This window comes from Rattus norvegicus, chromosome 13 (genome assembly GCF_021556685.1).
Source record: "Rattus norvegicus strain SHRSP/BbbUtx chromosome 13, alternate assembly SHRSP_T2T, whole genome shotgun sequence".
In the NCBI taxonomy this organism is placed as follows: domain Eukaryota; kingdom Metazoa; phylum Chordata; class Mammalia; order Rodentia; family Muridae; genus Rattus; species Rattus norvegicus.
Window position 1 is genome coordinate 77,805,199 of NC_141546.1, and position 20,680 is coordinate 77,825,878.

The window sequence follows — 20,680 nt, forward strand, 5'->3', positions numbered from 1 at the left end:
CATTTCTCCACCACTGCTTCCCCCACCCCCCACCTCCACCAAATTCCTCATACATTGTATGTTGTAAGTGCTTCCTCATACATTTAGTTGGTTGAAGTAGAAGTCTATGCATTTGGGTAAATGTAGATAAAAATTGGCACAATTTTCATAGTCGTGAAGCGACAATGATTAATACTGACTTAATAAACAGGTACTTATCAAGTGCTTATCTTGGCCGGACTGGAGCTGGGGGTTGGGGACAGGAAGTAAACAATACAAGAATAGTTTCTGTCTTTGTAGACCTCATTACTGTATTGAATTAAAATGCATCTGGAGCTTGGAGCTGTAAAAGTGAAGATGGAGGAGGAGGAGGGGTTTTCCTCTCTGCTAGGTAAAGACACAGAAATGCCTCCAAGTGGTGAATTTTGACCCCGTGTTTAGTATTTACAGAGATGAGCGAGGCATATGGTGATATTTATACAAAAATAAAAATAGTCTGACTCCCTTACCAGTAGTATTTGCTGTAGTTTATTTGTTTAAGATAAATAAAAAAAATTGTTAAAGGATATTGCTAATTTATACTGTTCAGCATTTCCTAAAGCTATACAGCGGAGCTGAGTGAATTCAGGAAGAACTGGTTTTAAATTTATCATCTTTTGATCATGGGTTGGGCTGGAAGTTTGTCTTTGACTCTGGTAAAATGAAGAGGTGTTAAAATCCAAAGCAGGATGACTACCAAGGTGGACTGTAACTCCTCAAGGCAGGGGCATGATCACAGCAAAGACTGTGTATTTCTGTTTTTAGCAATGTCTAGAAGGAATCAAGCAGTCAGTACGTTGGCCAAAAGAACAAAAGAGTAAATGGTGTCAGTCACTAGCATTCCTCAGTCTTTATAAAAGGAGCTTGATTGTGCTGAATAGACATCAAGTAGCCTAAATGGATTAGAAAATAGACTTTCAATAGCATACTATAAATGTCTTTGTATCTTCTGCATTAAAACATTATTTTTTGTTTTGTCCTCTCTGAGGAACTGGGGATTAAGCTCAGGTACCTATACCTCTAAGCACATACATGGGATATATACTAGGATATATCCGTAGTCTGTTTTTAAAATTTTTAATTCTGAAACCAGGTCTCAGTAAGTTGCCCATGCAGACCTTACATCAGCCGGCCTCTCAGGTAGTTGAGCTCGTAGGCTTACACTACCAGGTCTGGGCTTAAAAACATGTTGGTTGATTGTTTTGTTTCATTTTTTCCCCTCACTGTATGCTATAACTTTCTTCTAGTCTATGCATGCAAGCATCACTTCTTCAAAACCGTTAGGGAGAGTCAAAGTATATTTCAGCCAACTGTGACAGGGCCTGTTAGTGCTACATATCTGATGGTCTGGAGAGATACACGTGTATTATGTTAAACATGATTCTGCAGATAGTCATTAGGATGCAGATGCCTCTTATGTTGCACCATGCTCGGAGAAGTTTATCTAAGAGAATTTCGAGTTTAACAAGGCTGTCATCTCTTCCGGAAGGGACATGGAAGGTTCTCATTAATGTTATGTCCTGTGTGAACAGGATGGGCTGTTAAAAGGGCAGATGCCTAAAACAGAGGGAAGGCTGCAGTGGACACAAGCAGTAACATGCTTGGGTCAGTGTAGAGGCGCACCAAATTGCAAACCTCATTTGGGAGATACTCCAGGCGCCCACTTTATATTTTTATCTTTTCTCGATCAATATTCTGTTTGTTTCCTTAGAGACAGGGAATCACATGTACCCTAGGCTGGACTCACCTTTTTGATATAGCCCAGGGTAGCCTTGAACTGGATATCCTTGTGCCTTAGCCTCCTAATTGTAGGGAGTACAGATGTGGCTTATCATGCCTGGCCTTGCGTTCAGTATGTCCATCAAGAACTTTGACGAAGATAAACGCAGATGATGGTGTTTGTGTACACACAAATGCGGGTGGTGTGGCAAAGATGACGATTGAAATCTCAAGTAGAATTTCTTGTCCGAGGCCAGGCAAGCTAAATAATGTTTAATATTTATAGGTACGAATTTTTTCCAACAGGGTTAGAAATCTACTTTACAGGGACAGGAAAATAATGACTTGCGCTGTTAGTTGCTCAAATGGAAAGGACCCCAGGGTTTTATTTGATTCCAAACTCAAGACGACTCATCGACATGTTGAATGCTTCCACCAATACAAGAGGAAGCGCGATGTGCTGGCGAGCCTGCTTATGTTTGCTCCGGGTGCTGCCGCTGATTGGGCGTCTTACATCCCTTACCAGCCAGTCGCAAAGGCTGAGATGAGTATCTTTGGCTTTATAGTTAAAGTGGGCTTAACAATAAACAATGCGTGAGGCTGCTGTGAATATAATCATTAAGTAATCTATATGAAAATAGCTATGCAAACAGCCTTTCGTTTTGTAAATGCTGACGGTATAGCATCCCGCTGTTTTAGTACGGTCCGCGGTAGCCATGTGACGTTCAACGTAAATCATGGTGGCAAGACTCAGGTTGTTGAGTGCAGATTTGTTGAAGTGACTGTGTCTGCCTCATTGTTTAATGCTTACTGCAGGGTCTGGCATCTTTCTGACCTTGAAATAGGTATGTTTGAAGAAATCGATCAATGTGGAAGATTAGAGCTCGGGAGAGTCACGTGTTAAGAGATGGTCATATTTTACGCTGATTGTAGACAGAAGAGACTAAGGCGGAAAGAAATATGTAGACTATTACCTGAGGCACTGCTAGGAGAGAGATCTCTCTATAAAAATTCCGATCAGAAATCGGTACATATTAGTAATTTCCCTGTGACAGGGCATCAGAAGAAGAATAAATAAATGACTGCAGGAAGATAATGTTTTGTTTGTTTTTGTTTCTTTCGTTGTTTCTTGCAACTAACTCTTCAGTGGGCCTAAGGAATCATTCAGACTTTTCATTTTTGTTCTTTTCTTTCAACTGGGTTACCTGTGGCCAAGCTGTTTATTGCAAAACTTAGCTTCCTATTCAGCCATCAGTGAGGAGAATTGTAAGATCTACTCCTAAAGACAAGAAGAAAAATAATGCACGCCAAGCACTTCTTTGCTGGAAGAAATGCTAAAAATATTTAATAACCGTGCCTGTATCCCAAAGGTGACACCAGGAGGCGCTAGAGACCCTTCTGCAAGAATTCAGTTCCACCTAAGCCAGGCAAAAGACATAGACTTGCATTTATTTTTGCTTTTGTTTTTTAAGTTAGCTCTTCATGTGATCTCAAAGGACTCTATGTCAATATGGGACTCAGTTATTAATTTCCCTTAGAGCCAGTTCTGGACAGTGTAACTGAGGAGCAGTATCCTGGGTATGAGCATGGAAGCCCAAAGCATCCTTTCCAGAATCTTCTCCTCTTGGAAGTCCAGTTTCCTGGTGTCCAAGATGATCATGGGGTCCCAGTGTCAGCCTGTACAATTTTGCTTAGCATTTCTCTTTGAAGGAAGGATAAAATTTGAAAGGAGAAAATTATTTATCTTCCTCTATTGGATGTAATCTTAAGAGAGGGTTGGCATGTGACATTGTTATAGATGCTAGGAACTTAGGTATTTCACTTTATCCAATAAGGATCAAATTATTCCTATTTCAACCTATTTTTTTCCAAAAAGGTATAAGAAACGGTCTCTGTTTCTGAAGTGTGATACTCTGGAATAGGGTCCTGGAAACGTCATGGGGGAGGAGCCACCTCTCTCTAATGCATCAAAAATCACATTGTTGATAGATCACTGTTTACTTCCTGTCTCCAACCCCCAGCTCCAGTCTGACCAAGATAAGCACTTGATAAGTACCTGTTTATTAAGTCAGTATTAATCATTGTCGCTTCTCTGTCTAACAAATTAATAACGAATAAGCAACAATTTTGGCTTAGATATTAAGTGTTACAAATTAAATCTGGTCCAGGCCACTGAAAGGAGTCTCTTAAAGCACAAGCCCAGTGATGAAAATTCAAACCCCACACCCCACATCAAGATAGAAGGAAAGAACCAATTCTAGAAAGTTGTCCTCTGATCTTCACATGCATGCTGTGGCCCTGGAGTACCCAAGCTCACCTCTCTCTCTCTCTCTCTCTCTCTCTCTCTCTCTCTCTCTGTTTGTCTCTGTCTCTCTGTCTCTCATACACACACACACACAAACACATGCACATACACATGCACATGCATGCACAGTCATGGATGTACACACATACATAATAAATGGCCACATATGCAATAACAATAAATAAAAGCTAAATTTGTTACATTTAAACTTATTTAGACACAGAAGAAAATCCTGTGTGTGAGCCGACAGCGGAGAAGATAGTTATCAATTAAGACAGGAATGATCGATCATATATTACTTTCTTGGGAAAAGTTGTAATTCCAGCAACCCATGATTATTATTAATGCGATTTATTTCTATGAAGCCACTCATCTCATATAAAGGTCAATTTCTCCATCACGAACTCTGTCTACACAGTTGGATCAATACATTTTCATTTGTCACCCATGCACCATTTGCCAAGCTGTTTCATTATCATGGGTTCATGTGTGACTTGCATGGATCTCCTCAGGAGATTTTGATCATTTGATTTATATCACTCTCTAGTGGCGGGGCTCTAGGCATGTACTCCCATTCAGGAGGGAATGCCAATATTTTCATCCACAGACCCTAAATCTTTATAGTTGTCTGTGAATCTGTTGAATAACAGCTAGTATTAAGAAAAATTAGGTTGACTAAACAGAATGACTTTATTTAATAGAAAATACCCAATAAAGAGGATCATCATAGCAGCTATACTAGAATATAACCCCAAAAGCCCAGTACACAAACACAGCTTATTTTTCAGGGAAAAATAAAGTCAGAAGTGATAAGGACCCATTCTCTGAAGAAGCACGTTGCTTACTGATTAGAGATGACGTCATAAATATTTACTTCTGTTTTATAAAGTGTTCTCTAATATTAGCATCTTACTGACTTGGTATATCAGAAAATGACAGAAACATGGGCTACTTTGCAATAGCTGGATTTTAAAGAGAAGGTTCCCTACATCCCTGAATTGATCACACGGGTTGGCACAGCATTGACCTTGGAGAGGTGCCAGCCCAAGTTCATTTCCTGGTTAGCTGCATAAGTAAATAAAAATAAAATTGGGTCAGAGCTGCTTAAGACATCTTTCAAAAGGCCCATCAGCCTCCTTGTGATTTCAGCATGGCCTATTCTGAGGTAAGAAAAGTCTCACTTACTTTGAACCTCCACAGTCCTCCGATATCCTCAGTCCTTTCAAAGCAGGTGGGCTCCAGACCCTCGTCCACGCAGCACTTTAGAGAGATCAGGCCACTGACCCCTGCTCCAATCACGGCAACCTTCTTCACCATTGTCCCCTGTTAATGAGTTGACCAGTCATTACTGCTTAACAAGGACAAAAGTAAGAGAATCCTACAGTGTGGTCAGGCAACCGACTTTCCACACGACGGGTGGTAACTTCGTAAGCAGCACTAACTGAATAAAACACCTCACTAATCAAATCTTCACTCTTCCTCCCCTTAAGAGAAACTTGCCTGATCGTATGAACTTCATTGTAACCTTGTTTACAATGTCTTGGCTTAATATTAAAAAGGAATCCGCTCGAGCAAGCCAAGCTATTCAACAAAGAAGTCCCGGGTTGTGAGCCAGAGCTGGTCCTGTTCTCTAGAGTTCCGGAGAACTTCCTTCTCAGCTTCTTTCCCCGGCCTTCATCCTTACCTTTATTTGTGCTTTTTAGCACTGTCCTCTCTCCCTTTGGCAGAGGAGTTTCCCCTGAGGGTTGTGTGCAGAGAGATGGGAGTTTTTAAGAGATGGTAGAGGCTGTAAGAAGTGGGAGGAGCCTTCCTCTTGCTTGAGCACTCTGCCAGCTGAACCTCTAAGGACTTTATTAGTACTGAAATTAAGCAAGAGATCACTTCCTAAGGTCAAGAACACTGAACACACAGCGTTAGGATGGTCTAACAACGACGTTTATCATTCGTGTAGCAAATGTGAGTTAACCAATCGAAAAGAATGGATAAATAAAAAGAAGCTAAAAACACCCCTATCATCACCACCCAGAGATACCTATAACCATCCCCAAGGACATTTGGCAACTTAGTCCACCTATATATTCTATGTGCCTATGCACACACTTCTGCGTGGAGACCCGAGTTTGACATGAGTGTTTTCTTCAATTGTTATTTATTTAATTCTTTGAGACAGGATCTCTCACTAGCCCTGGAGCTCAGGAATTCCATCCAGACATTCTGGATGGTGTGCCCCGGGGGTCCTCTTATCCTCAGTTTCCTGGTGCTTGCTTCCAGATGCATACCACCCAGGCTGGATTTTATGTAGATGTAGGGACTCTCACTTAGGTTTTTATGCTTGTGTGGTAAGCCCTTTGTTGGATGAGACCTCTTAGATCCTCTTTCACTGAGTTGTATGTAACACATTTATCAAAGGAAAAACGTAATCACACTCCAAGTGTCATTTCCAACATCTGGCCAGCGGTGTTAGCTGTTCAGCTACTTGGTTTTGTGTGGTGGGCATTCTTTCTCATGCAGCACTCACTGTGCCCGGAGGAACAGACCGTGTCTCTGACTTCATGGAATCTTGTTCTAGTCCTGAACTGGTTCTCTTAGGCTTCATGACTTCTGGGTTTTAACACTCCGTGCTGACACACTCCTAGCCTAGATTCATGGACCAACTGATTTCTCTGCTCACCTGTTTGCTGGCTTGGATGGACCTTCTGTGACTTCTTAGATCTTTCTCTCCACTGCTTCCTTGACCTGGACCAGGTAGAACAGGATAGACCTCTCTCTCTCTCTCTCTCTCTCTCTCTCTCTCTCTCTCTCTCTCTCATTCTCTCTCTCTGTGTGTGTGTGTGTGTGTGTGTGTGTGTGTGTGCGTGTGTGAGAACATGCACTAACTCAGAAAGCTGAAAGGCTCTGTGTATTTTTGATGTAGTCAAAGCAGTGAAGTAAGGCCTCTATTTTCTGACTCAGTGGCTCTGAGGACCCCAGTGGTCCTTCACACAAATTGACTAACTAGATTTCAAACGTTTCCTAGGTGCCAGACACTGTTAAACACTGCAGATTCTCTAGTGAACAGACAGCAAAACTGCTGGGACTTGTAGCCGTTGGTTACTAGATGGGGAGCTAGACTGCCAGTTGTAAAACAAAATGGGCAGGAGTTGGGGTTGAGAGCTGTGGAGAAAGATAAAGCAGAGAAGAGAGCTGTGGCACGTCAAAAAGAAGGGTAGTTTTATGATGTTGTTAGGGAACGTCATTTTTCTCTACAAGTGTTAGGGAACGTCATCATCTTCTCTAAAATGTACTAAGCTGAATGATGACAGGCTTCTCTTGAATAAACTGAGTGAGTATAAGAGGAGAGTAACAGACCCACAAAGGGGACAATCAGCAACTAAGATACAAAGGAACTGGACACATTTAGCTACAAAGAAAAAGGCAGTCAAGGTCACAGATTTTATGAAGAACCCACAACGAATAATGAAAATGATCAATATACCAGTTGTATATTCGACATTGCCCTTTAATTGACTACAATACTGTGGAAGCCTGTTGCTAATAATTGTACCTAATCATAATACATAGAAGGAGAGACAACTAGATATGCTAGCACAGATTATTTATTTGCTTATTTATATATACTTATTCACTTTACAACCTGTTCACTGTCCCCCTCCTGGTAACCCCTCCCACAATCTTCCCGCCCCTCTCCCCATACCCTTTCTTCTCTGAGCAGGTGGGTGTCCCTCTGGGATGCATCAAGTTTGGGAGGTTAGGCTATCCTCTGCCACTGAGGCCAGGCAAAGCAGCCCAGCTAGAAGAACATATACCATGTACATGCAACAGCTTTTGGACAGCTCCCACACCAGCTGTTTGTGACCCACATGAAGACCAAGCTGCACATCTGCTACATCGAAGTTTTATCGATTAGCATAAGTTTTAATGGACCGAGGCCTTGGGGGAGGATGGGACAGATGGTGTGGTTCCCAGTTGGGGACGCTAATGGCATTCTGTGTCAAGCTAAATTGATACCTTTATTCAAAGCTAAAGCACTGGCATCTTCTTGGCACTGGTGCCAGCTGGCAGACTGGCTTTACAGAGCTAGTCCTGGCTGGCAAATGGCAGTTAGGTGTGACTTGCACAGACACGCCCCCTGGGAGAGCACCTGTATTCCCAGAGTGGATCAGTGAGCCCCTGGGCAATTTTCAACTAGTAGATCTTTAATTGTTTCAAGTTTCTGCTGTGACAAAAGCACCGTGCACATTTATACCTCTCTTCCGCACTGAGCTAATTATCTTCTCTGGATATTTGAGGTAGGCATTGCTGATTGAAAGCATTTGGATTTTTGAGGCTAAGGCATTTCTCCAAGTCTAATGCACACAGGAAGCGCTTGGAGCTCTTGTAACACGCGTGTGGATGTTTAACAGCTCTGAGGTGGGCCCAGATTATTTCTAGCAAGGTTCCCTGTAGCTGCAGGTGTGTCCTGAGATCTTTGATTTGTACCTTTCTAATGCCTTTGGTCAAGTTGCCTACCAGGAAATGGATACATTTTAATGGTGTTTTATAGTTACAAAGTGTTCTGAACTGTAAACTTACTTTCCCATACATTAATTCATTTACTAGCCCATGTCTCTAAGCTCTACCACCCACCTCTATAGAAGTGGAAATAGATTCCTTGTTACAAGGGAGTTTAAGGATAGTCAGGAGAGCAATAAGCATTTTAAAACATATCCTTATTTTAGGAGCTCCTAAGAAACATGTTCAGCCAAGAGGAAATTCCCCAGTCAAGAAGGCTGACTGATGGATGAGCTCCCACAGGCCAGTTTTAGTTAAAGTAAGAGTCAACTTAGGACCACAGATATGAATGTTCCAGAGCAACTGAGTTTACTTTGCTCTAAGGAAGAATATTCTAGCTAACAATGCGGTACAAGTAAAGACAGGTGCCCTGTAAGTGGGGGAGGGACTCTATTGCTGTGCAAACTCAAGCAGATCAGTCAATCAGTTGTTCGAAGATCTCACGGGGGTGTAGGTGTGAGTGGGTTGCATGTGACTAAGACTAGAGCTGGGATCAGAAATCTTGCTGTTATTAGTCAAGACTCCGAATGCAAAGATACAGAGGAGCCCATGGATTGGAAAGTGCTCTGCATAGTGTGTGGGCTGGAAGGCCCTTTTTCACATATCCACATGGTCACATGGCCTGGACTGACTCTTAAAGCGGAAGAGTCCACGTCCCCTTCACGGAGAACTCCTGTAAGGAGAACATGCCTATCAGCCATCTTTTCTTTCTTCTTTGCTTTTGACCGTATGTTATTTATTTAACAGAAATATCCAAACTCTACTGCCCCTGCGGAGGAGCAGTGCACCGGGTGGACAGGCTCTCTCACTAAATTACTTTAGAGCTTGAATGAGTCACAAATCAAACTAGTTCTGTAGATGAGCGAGCTCATCCGAGTTTGCTGCCCGATGCCTGGAGACCCATCACTTTCTGTATGCCCTTCCTGTATTTTCTGGGGCAGCACTTGAAAAATAATCCCTTGGGATCTTCAGGATCAGCAGAATAAACTAAGCAGCCTGGTTACCACCCTTCTGACACTTCAGTAGAGTGGCGTGGGAAACCTGCGGAAGTTGTGGGTCTGTGACAGCCCTGAGTTGGGGAAGCATTCTGAGTCAAGGCTTAGCAGTTTTATTGAGATACAATTTAAATGTCTTCTATTTGACCAGTTTTAAGTAAAACCGAGTAGTGTTGCTAGATTCACAGTTGCAGAATCATTACAACAACCAAGTTTAGAACCATTTCTTCCCCCCCACAGAGGACTTCTGTGTCTACAAGTCAGTTCTCCTTTACCACCAACAGCCAGTTTTCTACTGCTAGCCCTAGGCAGTTCTATAAATTTGCCTCTTCTTTTTGAGACAAGATGTCATTGTGTAACCTTGGCTAGACCGGACCTTAGTTGACCAGGTTAGCCGTGGGTCATAGAGACCCACTGTGCTTGATCCCCTTGTGCTGGGATTCAAAGCGGGCACCACTGCACCTGGCTAGATTAGTCTGTTTTGAACATTTCATATAGTTGATTCATACAATTCGTGCTTTTTGGTTCCTGGATCTTTTCACTTACTACATTTTCAAGGTTCACCTATGTTGTAGCATGTTAAGAGTTCACTGGATTTTTCTTCTTGTTGTTGATTAGTATTTTTTTGGGGGGATGGGTACTATATTCAATAATTGATACTACTTATTATAGTATACACGAATGGATTATACTTATTTATTCAATAGTTGATAGGCTTTGGGTGGTTTCTATAGTTTGCCTCTAGTGAATAATGCCATATGTATTTATGTGAAATTTTTATGGTTGTATGCTTTTATTTCTCTATTTTGGAGCATAATTGCTGGATCATGTTATAACTCTACAGTTGGCACGTGAGAAACTTCCAGGATGTTTACAGAACAGCCTCTACAGTTCACATCCTTGTCAGCAATGCATGAGGGTCCCAATTTCTTTATATTCTTTCCAACACCTGTTTGTCATCGTGCATCTTTTTCATTGATAATCGTTCTAGTGGATATGAAATGAAATCTCGTTGTTTGACTTACATTTTCCTTATGGATGATATTGTTGACATAAATATTGTAAATAATAATTTAATATAATTAAATTATATAATAATTTAAATAAAAATAAAATATTAAATATCTTTTTAGAAAAATGTCTACTCCGATTTTTGCCCATTTAGTCTTTTTTTTTTTTTTTTTTTTTGGTTCTTTTTTTTTCGGAGCTGGGGACCGAACCCAGGGCCTTGCGCTTCCTAGGTAAGCGCTCTACCACTGAGCTAAATCCCCAGCCCCTGCCCATTTAGTCTTAATATTGACTCTTGGCCTTCCTTCTGTATCCTAGATGAATTTTTTTATAAAATGCCCGGTGCTCACCCATTTTTCATTGCAGAGGGTCAACTTTATTCACTTCATTGATTCTTTGAAGCATCAAACTTTTGCTTTTGATAGAGTACAATTTATGCACGTTTTCCTTTTCTGGGGGGGGGTTTGTGTAGTTGATATGACATGTTAGAAGACCTTGAGTACCTGAAGATTAGATCTCGATGAAATTTCTGAAAAGCAGGATTTTTGTGGTGTTGTATTGATAAAACAGAGTAGAAGTTGTGGCCCAGACCTGGCGGTAGCAACTGGGAGCAGAGAGGGGAGGTAGCTTTTCCAGAAAAGGTGGAGGACACCCGTCCTTTATGAGGTGTTTTCAGTGTACCAGAGATTGTCTAAATTTAGCCTACAACAACTTTCTTGATTGTTCTTACAATCCCGGGAAAGGCTAAGTCTTGTTAACTGCAGTTGTGAGTGATAAAAGTATTGGTGAGTTAGGGAAAATAATGAAATTCCTACAAGAGGGCTTGAATTCTGGCATCTAAGATCTTGAGATCTTCATTACTTCCTCCAACTCAGAAGTAGCAGGTGTGGTGATAGCTGTGTTCCGTAACCATTAATTAAGGTAATTAACCTAATGAGCGTCTGTGGCTGGAGTTTTATTATAATACCCAGGTCTTCTCAGCAGACACATTGGGAATACTAGCTTATGTAAGTAGGATTACTTATAATTAGCAGGAAATATTCAAAGTCCATAGAATAATCTGCCCATTCTCATAGACCACCATGTCCTAACATCTTCTTAGACTCAGTTTCTATATAGAACTTTGACTTTTTTTCTTCAGATTTATCCATTTCCAATGAGTTCCACAGCAAAAGCTTTTTGAAAATTGCCCCTTGATATTTTTCTTTAACGGAAATAGGAATATGTTGCACTTTGCACTATATATATTGCATTTGCATTATGTGTTCTACTTTTCACTTTTTAAATTCCTTGCTTATTATATAACTAGCTTGTTTCCTATCACTTTTAAATACGTTCTTAAGGACTAACATGTAAATCCTTTCCCTTTTGAAGTGTAAGACAAGTTTGATTTTTAAAAAGGCACTGAAAGGTGTTTCTGGCACTCCGTGCTTTCCACTCCGACAGCATTTTAAGCACTATGTACTGTCCTATGTTTAGTTATTCTTGTGTTTAACACCGTGCAAGATGTTTTAGTCTCGTACAATCAATGTTCATGCACCGCGATACCAATATTTTCCTATTCCCACCACTGTGTTTTACGCTTCACCCCAGCATCTGTTTCATTTGTGGGGCTCTTTTGGTGACTTTTTTTTTTTTTAGTTTTTATTAGAAGGACATTTTTTTTTAGTATTTAATTCCTTTCTGACTTCCATAATTTCAGTTGCAGAACTGTCTGTTAATCTTTGTTTTTTTTTTTTAACCTTTTGATGAAGGAATACTTACCTTATCCCCACAGCTCATATCTAAAATACTCCTCTTAGTTTTAATCCGTTTACTGCAAAGGGTGTACGTTATCTTTCTTGGAGGTTGCTTGAAGCCCATTATTAGACATAATCTTCCTCTTCCTCTTCCTCTTCCTCTTCCTCTTCCTCTTCCTCTTCCTCCTCCTCCTCCTCCTCCTCCTCCTCTTCTTCTTCTTCCTCCTCCTCCTCCTCCTCCTCCTCCTCCTCCTCCTCCTCCTCCTCCTCCTCCTCCTCACTGGATTTTGTTCTTGGTACCTTGGAAAACAAGCCACTTGGGGAATTCCTCTGTCAAATTGTTTTTAAATTGTGTTTACTTCTGAGACTAGTACATGCAGAATTAACTACAGGGAATGAAAAAAAATTTTAAGATGAAACTTAAGTCATCTTAATTTGGTCTACTAAGGAGTCCAGCTCAACAGCTAAACACTTCAGACCACATAGTTAACATTAACAGTAGGTTACATTACGTCTTACAACAAACGTTCTATCAACCTCTTGCGTCAAACCTATAGTGTCACAGTATCACATGTAGAAATTTTTATCTTCCCCTTAGTTTACACGCCACACAGATGTTTTAAATGTTAGCAAAAATAAACAAAAATCATGGAAAATACATTATCAGAAGGAATGAAGATAAGTATCAAACACATAGTTCTGGGGAAGCCTAGTCTACTTCTTCCATGCGTGATGTGTCGTCGTCTCCTTCCTCGGGTGCCATTTCTTCAGTTACAGCAGCATTGGTATCATCCACAGTAGGATCATCCTCATCAATATCTAGACCCAGCTTGATCATCCTGAGGATCCTGTTAGCATGGGTCTGGGGATCTTCCAGTCTGAAGCCAGAAGACCAGAGTGCAGCTTCGTACAGCAAGATGAACAGATCCTTCACAGACCTGTCGTTCTTGTCAGCCTCTGCCTCTTGCCATAAGGTTTCAATAATGGAGCGATCGGGGTTTATCTCCAGCTGTTTCTTTGCTGCCATGTAACCCATTGTTGATTTGTCTCTGAGGGCTTGAGCTTTCATGATTCTCTCCATGTTTGCTGTCCACCCATATGTGCTTGTGACAATACAGCATGGGGATGTCACCAATCAGTTTGACACAGCCACCTTTTCAACCTTTTCCTCCAAAATATATTTCATAATTGTGCAGAGGTTTTCAAATTTTGTCTTTTTCTCTTCCCGTTTCTTCTTTTCCTCTTCACCTTCTGGAAGTTCCAGTCCTTCTTTGGTAACTGACGCCAAGGTCTTCCCCTCAAATTCCTTCAGCTGTTGCATACGATACTCATCAATGGGCTCAATCATATAGATTATTTCTAAGCTATGCTTTTGGAGACGTTCCACAAAGGCTGAGTTAGCAACCTGGTCCTTGGTCTCACCTGTGATAAAATAGATGTGCTTCTGGTTTTCCTTCAATCTGGTGCAGTAGTCCTTCAGAGAGACCATCTCATCCCCAGAAGCAGATGTGTAGTGTCTCACCAGCTCTGAAAGCTTCTTCTGATTATGATAGTCTTCATGAATTTCAAGCTTTATTTTTTTTTTTTTTTGGTTCTTTTTTTCGGAGCTGGGGACCGAACCCAGGGCCTTGCGCTTCCTAGGCAAGCGCTCTACCACTGAGCTAAATCCCCAACCCCTTATATTTTTTTGAGAACTGTTCATAAAACGTTTTGTAGTTCTCTTTATCTTCAGCCAGTTCAGTAAATAGTTCTAAGCACTTCTTGACCAAATTCGTTCTGATAACTTTCAGAATTTTGCTTTGTTGCAGCATTTCCCGGGAAATATTTAGAGGGTGATCTTCAGAATCCACCACCCCTCTGATGAAATTCAGATACTCAGCAATTAACTCCTCATAGTTATCCATGATAAAATCTCTGTGAACATACAACTTGATGTTGTTCTTTTTCTTTCTGTTTTCCAACAGATCAAAAGGAGAGTGTCTTGGGACAAAAAGAAGAGCCTGGAATTCTAATTGTCCTTCAACAGAAAAATGCTTTAATGCCAAATGTTCTTCCCAATTGTTGGTTAAGCTTTGTAGAACTCTCTGTACTCTTCACTAATAATTTCATCAGAATTTCTGGTCCAAATCGGCTTTGTTGAGCTCTTCTTGATCAATGTACTTTTCCTTTATCTTCTTCTTTTTCTTCTTGTCACCATCCTCCTTCTCCTCCTTCTCCTCCTTCTCCTCCTCCTCTTCCTCCTCCTCCTCCTCCTCCTCCTCCTCCTCTTCCTCCTCCTCCTCCTCCTCCTCCTCTTCTTCCTCCTCCTCCTCCTCCTCCTCCTCCTCCTCTTCTTCTTCTTCTTCTTCTTCTTCTTCTTCTTCTTCTTCTTCTTCTTCTTCTTCTTCTTCTTCTTCTTCTTCTTCTTCTTCCTTCTCCTCCTCCTCCTCCTCCCCCCCTCCTCCTTCTTCTTCTGAACCAACGTCTTCTATTTCAGGCTTGTCATCAGACTCCTTTTCTTCTTTTTCTTTCTCTTCCTCTTTCTCTTCCTTTTCTTCAGCCTCATCATCACTGACTTCCTTGTCACGTTCCTTCTCCACAAAGAGAGTAATGGGATAGCCAATAAACTGAGAATGTTTCTTCACAATCTCCTTTATTCTCCTTTCCTCCAAATACTCAGTTTGGTCTTCTTTCAGATGCAAGATAACCTTTGTTCCACGACCCATTGGTTCACCTGTGTCAGTCCTCACTGTGAAGGATCCCCCGCTGAGGATTCCCAGGCATACCTCTCATCATCATTACACTTCGTGATGACAGTCACTTTCTTAGCAACCAAATACACAGAGTAAAAACCAACACCAAACTGGCCAATCATAGAGATATCTGCACCAGCCTGCAAAGCCTCCATGAAGGCTTTGGTGCCTGACTTGGCAGTAGTGCCAAGGTTATTGATCAAGTCAGCCTTGGTCTTTCCAATGCCAGTATCCACAATAGCGAGGATTCTGTCTTGTTTGTTGGGAATGAGATTAATGTGCAGCTCCTTCCCCGAGTCCAGTTTACTAGGGTCTGTCAAACTCTCGTATCTGATCTTATCCAGAGCATCTGAGGAATTGGAAATGAGCTCCCTCAGAAAGATCTCTTTGAGTAGAAAGTGTTGATGATCAAGGACATTAACTAGGCAATTTCTGCCTAAAAGGCAAAGGTCTGGACCTCCTCCTCCTCCATTGGTTGGTCTTGGGTCTGGGTTTCCTCAGGCATCTTGGCTGAATGAGCATGCATGAAATGTGACTAACTGCATCCGGACACTGAAGCAACTGCCTCCCCCCCACCTGCCTTATATGATGTTATGTAATCTTAACACTTAGTGGGGATTTAATGAGACTGGTCCCCATATGTTCCCAGTCGGTGGTACTGTTTGGGTAGGTTTAGGAGGTACAGCCTTGCCAGAGGAAGCATGCCATAAGGGGTGAGCTTTGAGGCTTCAAAGCCATGTATCATCCCTACTGATTCCTACTGCAGTGTCTGGGTGTTCTCTCTGTCTGTCTGCCTGTCTGCTCCATGGTTGCCCTTCAAGATATGAGCCTTCAGCCTCCTGTCCCTGCTGCCATCCATGCCTTGCTCTATCTTCATGGACTCTAATCCTCAGGAATTATAAGCCCAAATAAAATTCTCTCTTTTATAAATTGCCTTGGTCATGGTGTTTTGTCATAGCAATTGAAGAGTAACAAACACACCCTTATTAAACAAATTCTTTGTAACAGTGCCCAGCACATTAACAAGAGTAATTTAAGTGGGAATATAAAACTAAATTATCACACAAATTTTTGCCACCTGAGACCCTGCCTGTCCTGGAACTCACTCTTTAGGCCAGACTGGCCTCGAACTCGATTTGCCTACCTCTGCCTCCACCACTGCTAGACTCACTCAGGTTCATTTGAAGGAGCCCTGGGCATTTGTATTCAGATGCAGAGGGCCTAGAGGTTGACTCAGACACATTCTTTTATTTTCCATCTTATTTTAAAATTGAATTTTAAGAAGATTTACTTATGTGTATAACTGTTCTGCCTGCAACCCATACATGAATGTTTGGTGTTTGACAAAGTCAGCAAAGGGCTTCAGATTCCCTGGAATTAGAGTCATGGATGACTTGGCCATAGAGTCCTCTGTAAGAACAACAATTGCCCTTAACCATTGATCCATCCTGCCAGCCGAAATACCTTTTTTTCAGAGGCAGGGTCTTTTTATGTAGACCTGATATCTTAGTCCGGGTTCTCTACAGTTACAGAACTTATGGGTAGTCTCTATATAGTAAGAGAATTGGTTGATGACTTATAGTCTATAGTCCCACTCTCCAATAATGATCAACAACAGCTGTGAATGGAAGTCCAAGGATCTAGCAGCGGCTCTGTCCTACAAGGCAGGCAGGCAGGAGAAAAAAAGAGACTCTTCCTTCTTCCGATGTCTCCAGCAGAAGGCATGTCCCAGATAAAAGGTGTGTACCACCTTGCTTGAGTCTGGGACTTGCTTTGTCCCAGGTAACCTTGAACTCAGAGCTCTCCTTGCCTTAAACTCCTGGGATTCATAGCCACTTTGCCTCAAGATCAGGATCAAAAGTGAGCCTTCCAGTTCTTGATTGTGGTTCATTCCAGATACAGTTCAAGTTGACAACCAGGAATAGCTACTACACCTGGTTGATGAGGAACTGGCTTAGTAGACCAAGCTGGTCTCAGACTTACAGAGGTCTGTCTGCCTCTGCCCACCGAGTGCTTAAATGCATATGCCATCACACTTAGTGTTTTTCGTTTCTTTCTTGAGATAGGCTCTTTCACTGAACTTGTTGCTGTCTGTTTCAGCTGTATTATGCAACCATCAAGCCACAGAAAGAGCCCCAGAGGGGGGAGACCCTCACTCAAGTCTCGGGATGACGCAACCCCCCAAGAACACACGTAAGACCATCCTTGCTGTAATTTACACAAGGTTTATTGATAGGAACCAGTGCACTGGGGTCGAAACTCGTATCCCATGCAGGGGCACAGGAGTTTGACCCCGAGAGGCTGGGAGAAAGGGTATTTAAAGGGAGAAACCACAACCCGAGGGGGCAGAGATGGCATCATTGGAAAGTGTCGAGAATACCAGTGAAAAATCACAAGGAAGAGCTTTCTGTTTCTCAAGGTTGTTCTCTAAGATTTTAATTTAACTTTATGGTCAGCTAGTTCCTGGGAGAAGCTTTCTATTATCTTTACTAGGTTGGGAATCGCATATCTAAGGGCCTTATCTTAAGTCCTTTTATCTAGTTTCTGGGAGAGCAGGCTCAAGAAATGTGACCTTTTACCTACTTACAGGTAGAGGGCAGGGTCTGGAATTTGAGGTATTCAGGGCTCCTTAGGGGTGAGGTTGCATTTTTAAATTTCTGACTTTTTGGCTCTATTTTTTATTCTTTCACCACAAAGACCCTCCCTTGTCTCTTCGCCCCTCAAGGTTCTCTATGGATGCTAGGGGTCTGAACTCAGGCTTAGTAAGGGGAGCTATCTTCCTAGCTTCTCCCTCTGAGATGCTACTTCAGCCTTTACAACATAACTTAATATTCTAATTTGACCAGTTTCTACCTTCTTTCCCTCTAGCTCTTGTGCTGAATCAGATGATCTCTTCTACAACACAAACAAGTTGGAGCTCAAGAGGAGGCTCAGCAGCTAAGAGGACCTGCTGCTAACGCAGAGGACTGGATGAATTTCCCAGCATCTACATGGCAGTCTGTAACAGTCTGATACGCCAGTTCCAGAGGATTCCATGCTCTTCTGGCCTCTATGGGTACTGCATCCACATGGTGCACATCCATCCATGCAAGCAAAACATTCATACACTTTCTCATTGTGAACTGGGTCGGCCCCAGCCATGGACTGAATGGGTGACTGCTTCACAAGTGCACTTGGGGAGGACATGGTGACGACTGCCACAGAGACTCTGCAAAATGGACTGAATTCCAACAATGAAGAGCAAGGAACAGAACAGTGCTTCCTACTGAGCTTTGCCTGACACTGATACTGACAGAAACAACTTTCCTCAAAGTTAATTCTTAATTAACATAACACAAAGGACCAGAGAGATTGCTCTCTGATTAAGAGATTATACTGCTGTTGAAGAGGACCCCAGTTTTGTTTCCAGTACCCACATTAGGTATTTTGCAATGCCTAATGAACAGACATGAATATACCCATATATGCACACACAGACATATAATTACAAATAAAATAAACCTTAAAAAAATAACACAAGTCACACAGGAAAATATTTTTGTTCAAAAATTTCAAACCACAAAAAAAAAAAAAAAAAGAAAAAAAGTAAACAGAAACGAAAGTCTCAGTCCCTGTCTGTCCGTCATCTTCCCAGTCTCAATCCAGTCTTCAGATGAAACCACTGGTGGGACTTGTCTGTCTGTGCATACCCAACATTTATATACTATAGTTACACATATGCACATTACACAAATGAGAAAGTGTGCAGTTAGTCTCTTACTTACCTCATGTGTGGAAAATGTATGAGATATGTATTTACTGTATGTATGTGAACATCCTTTAGAGAGTTCCACGTCTGCATGTAGAAATGGGTCTACATTTTTGAAATATTTTGCTTTGGGTTATTTTACGTCACGATGTGTATCTGGGACGTTTTCTGTCTTTCGGATTAGATGCGTACTGTCAATCGCTCGCTCATTTTGTGCATTCATGCATTTTAATACTCAAGGAACTAAAACTCAAGTCCGGAATCAATTCGCTACTTATTCTTAGTTGTTGAGCAGGCAGCTGTGGCTCCTGTATCTAACCTTGGCATTTACAGGGCTCTTTTTGTTTCTCAGGGCTAGGTTTTGTCTCCGTGAATGAGTGATCACCACCCTGAGTGAATGCTGGAGATCATCAGGTAGCTGAAGGCTTAACGGGCATGGATGCGTGGTGTGTCCAAAGACTGATTAAAGATTGGGAGGAAGATAGTGGAGTATAGATCAACTGCAGATTGGATCGGGAGAATTTAAACTACATCTGTCATCCAAGACACAGATTTTTACATGCACTTGACTTGAGCATTGCTGGACACTGACTCCCTTCATACCTTTTTTTGAACTCTTGATCAAATTTCTACTGTTTACTGTATATACATATACCCACACATATTGGACCCATGGGTGCATAAATGCACATGTAACATTCTTTATATATTAAGTAGGAAGCCCCTCATATAGATAAGATTCAACACATTTTATTTGTATTAATAGTGTATGTATAATGTATATACACATGCACTTATACACTGTGTGCATTATATATGTATATATATTTTTGTTTATCAATAAAACAGACACAAAGCATTTAATCATATTTATGAAGAATGCTACCCACTTCATAAATGGGGGGGTTACATAAATGTTCCTTGGTTCTCTGTGTCTTAATGAGCTGCTTAGAGGAAGTGGTAATCAAATAGGTTTTGGAAAGAACGTGGGATTAAGGTGCAAGGGGAATAGCTTTACCTTTAATCCTTGGGCTGCCTCAGAGTTTTTATTTCCTCATTGTGAAATAGGTCAGGATCATGGTGACAACCAGGAACATGCCTGAAAGATTAGGGAAGAAATGTTTACAGGTGATTGAGACACTGCAGTGTACAGAGTAACAGAGGGGAGAGAATCAACTGAATTCTATGATCTCGGTGATGCATATTTATTTTATCTTATTCTATTTAATATTTCAAAGATTCATCTGTGCCAGGTTTGTAAACACCATGTGTAACATTAAAGTTGTGGCCTCTTCTGTGCCATCAGACACAGAACAGAGCATTTTACCTGCTAGACTAACTTGATAAACTTTTCTTTCATTTTTTTCTTTTGTTAATGACTTTGTTTGCTCCTTACATCAGATTTAATCATTGATAGGGCCTATCCAAAACCTACATTATACACAAATACAAATTTCAAATTGATTAGGCTAAGCTCCAAAGCCTAAGAATTAAATGTCTCTCTAGTCAATGTGTTCCCTGGCACTTGGCTACTCCAGAGTGATCCTTGTGTTTTACCTGGTTACTAAAAAGGACAAAGGTCATGATTGTACCTACTATTACCCCGGACCAAGTGAGCAAGAGGTGTAAATAGCTTTACATTAAACTGAGCTTATTTAAAATCAACATTACCCATTTGACTAAATAAAATGTTTACTAAAGGACATTTCATTTTGCCATAAATGTAATTATGAAGAATTCCACTCTCTTACACACACACACACACACACACACACACACACACACACACACACCATGTAACAACAGCAAACCAAAACATATATGCACTTGCACATGAACATAAGCATACACAAAACCACTTTGGA

The 20,680-nt window shown here is 41.3% G+C and overlaps 1 protein-coding gene, 1 long non-coding RNA gene and 1 pseudogene across 5 annotated transcripts in view; 1 reads left to right on the forward strand and 2 right to left on the reverse strand.

Annotated features, from left to right (window-relative positions):
• Positions 1-5,816, reverse strand: part of Fmo2 (flavin containing dimethylaniline monoxygenase 2) — a 19,878-nt gene extending 14,062 nt beyond the window's left edge. The window contains 2 exon segments of the mRNA NM_144737.2: positions 5,228-5,365; positions 5,727-5,816. Of these exon segments, the coding sequence (NP_653338.2) occupies positions 5,228-5,359 (132 nt within the window). The 5' untranslated portion in view covers positions 5,360-5,365; positions 5,727-5,816.
• Positions 1-20,146, forward strand: part of LOC134481523 (uncharacterized) — a 27,824-nt gene extending 7,678 nt beyond the window's left edge. For 3 of the 4 annotated variants that reach the window (XR_015636115.1, XR_015636113.1, XR_015636114.1), the window contains 2 exons: positions 17,168-17,260; positions 17,936-19,683. This is a non-coding gene — a long non-coding RNA (uncharacterized LOC134481523). Of the gene's footprint in view, positions 1-5,123; positions 5,208-17,167; positions 17,261-17,935 lie in introns of those variants that run through there. The other variant, XR_015636116.1, reaches the window with a different exon arrangement.
• Hsp90aa1-ps13 (heat shock protein 90 alpha family class A member 1, pseudogene 13) lies at positions 13,021-15,622 on the reverse strand (annotated as a pseudogene).
• Positions 20,147-20,680: the final 534 nt, after the last annotated feature.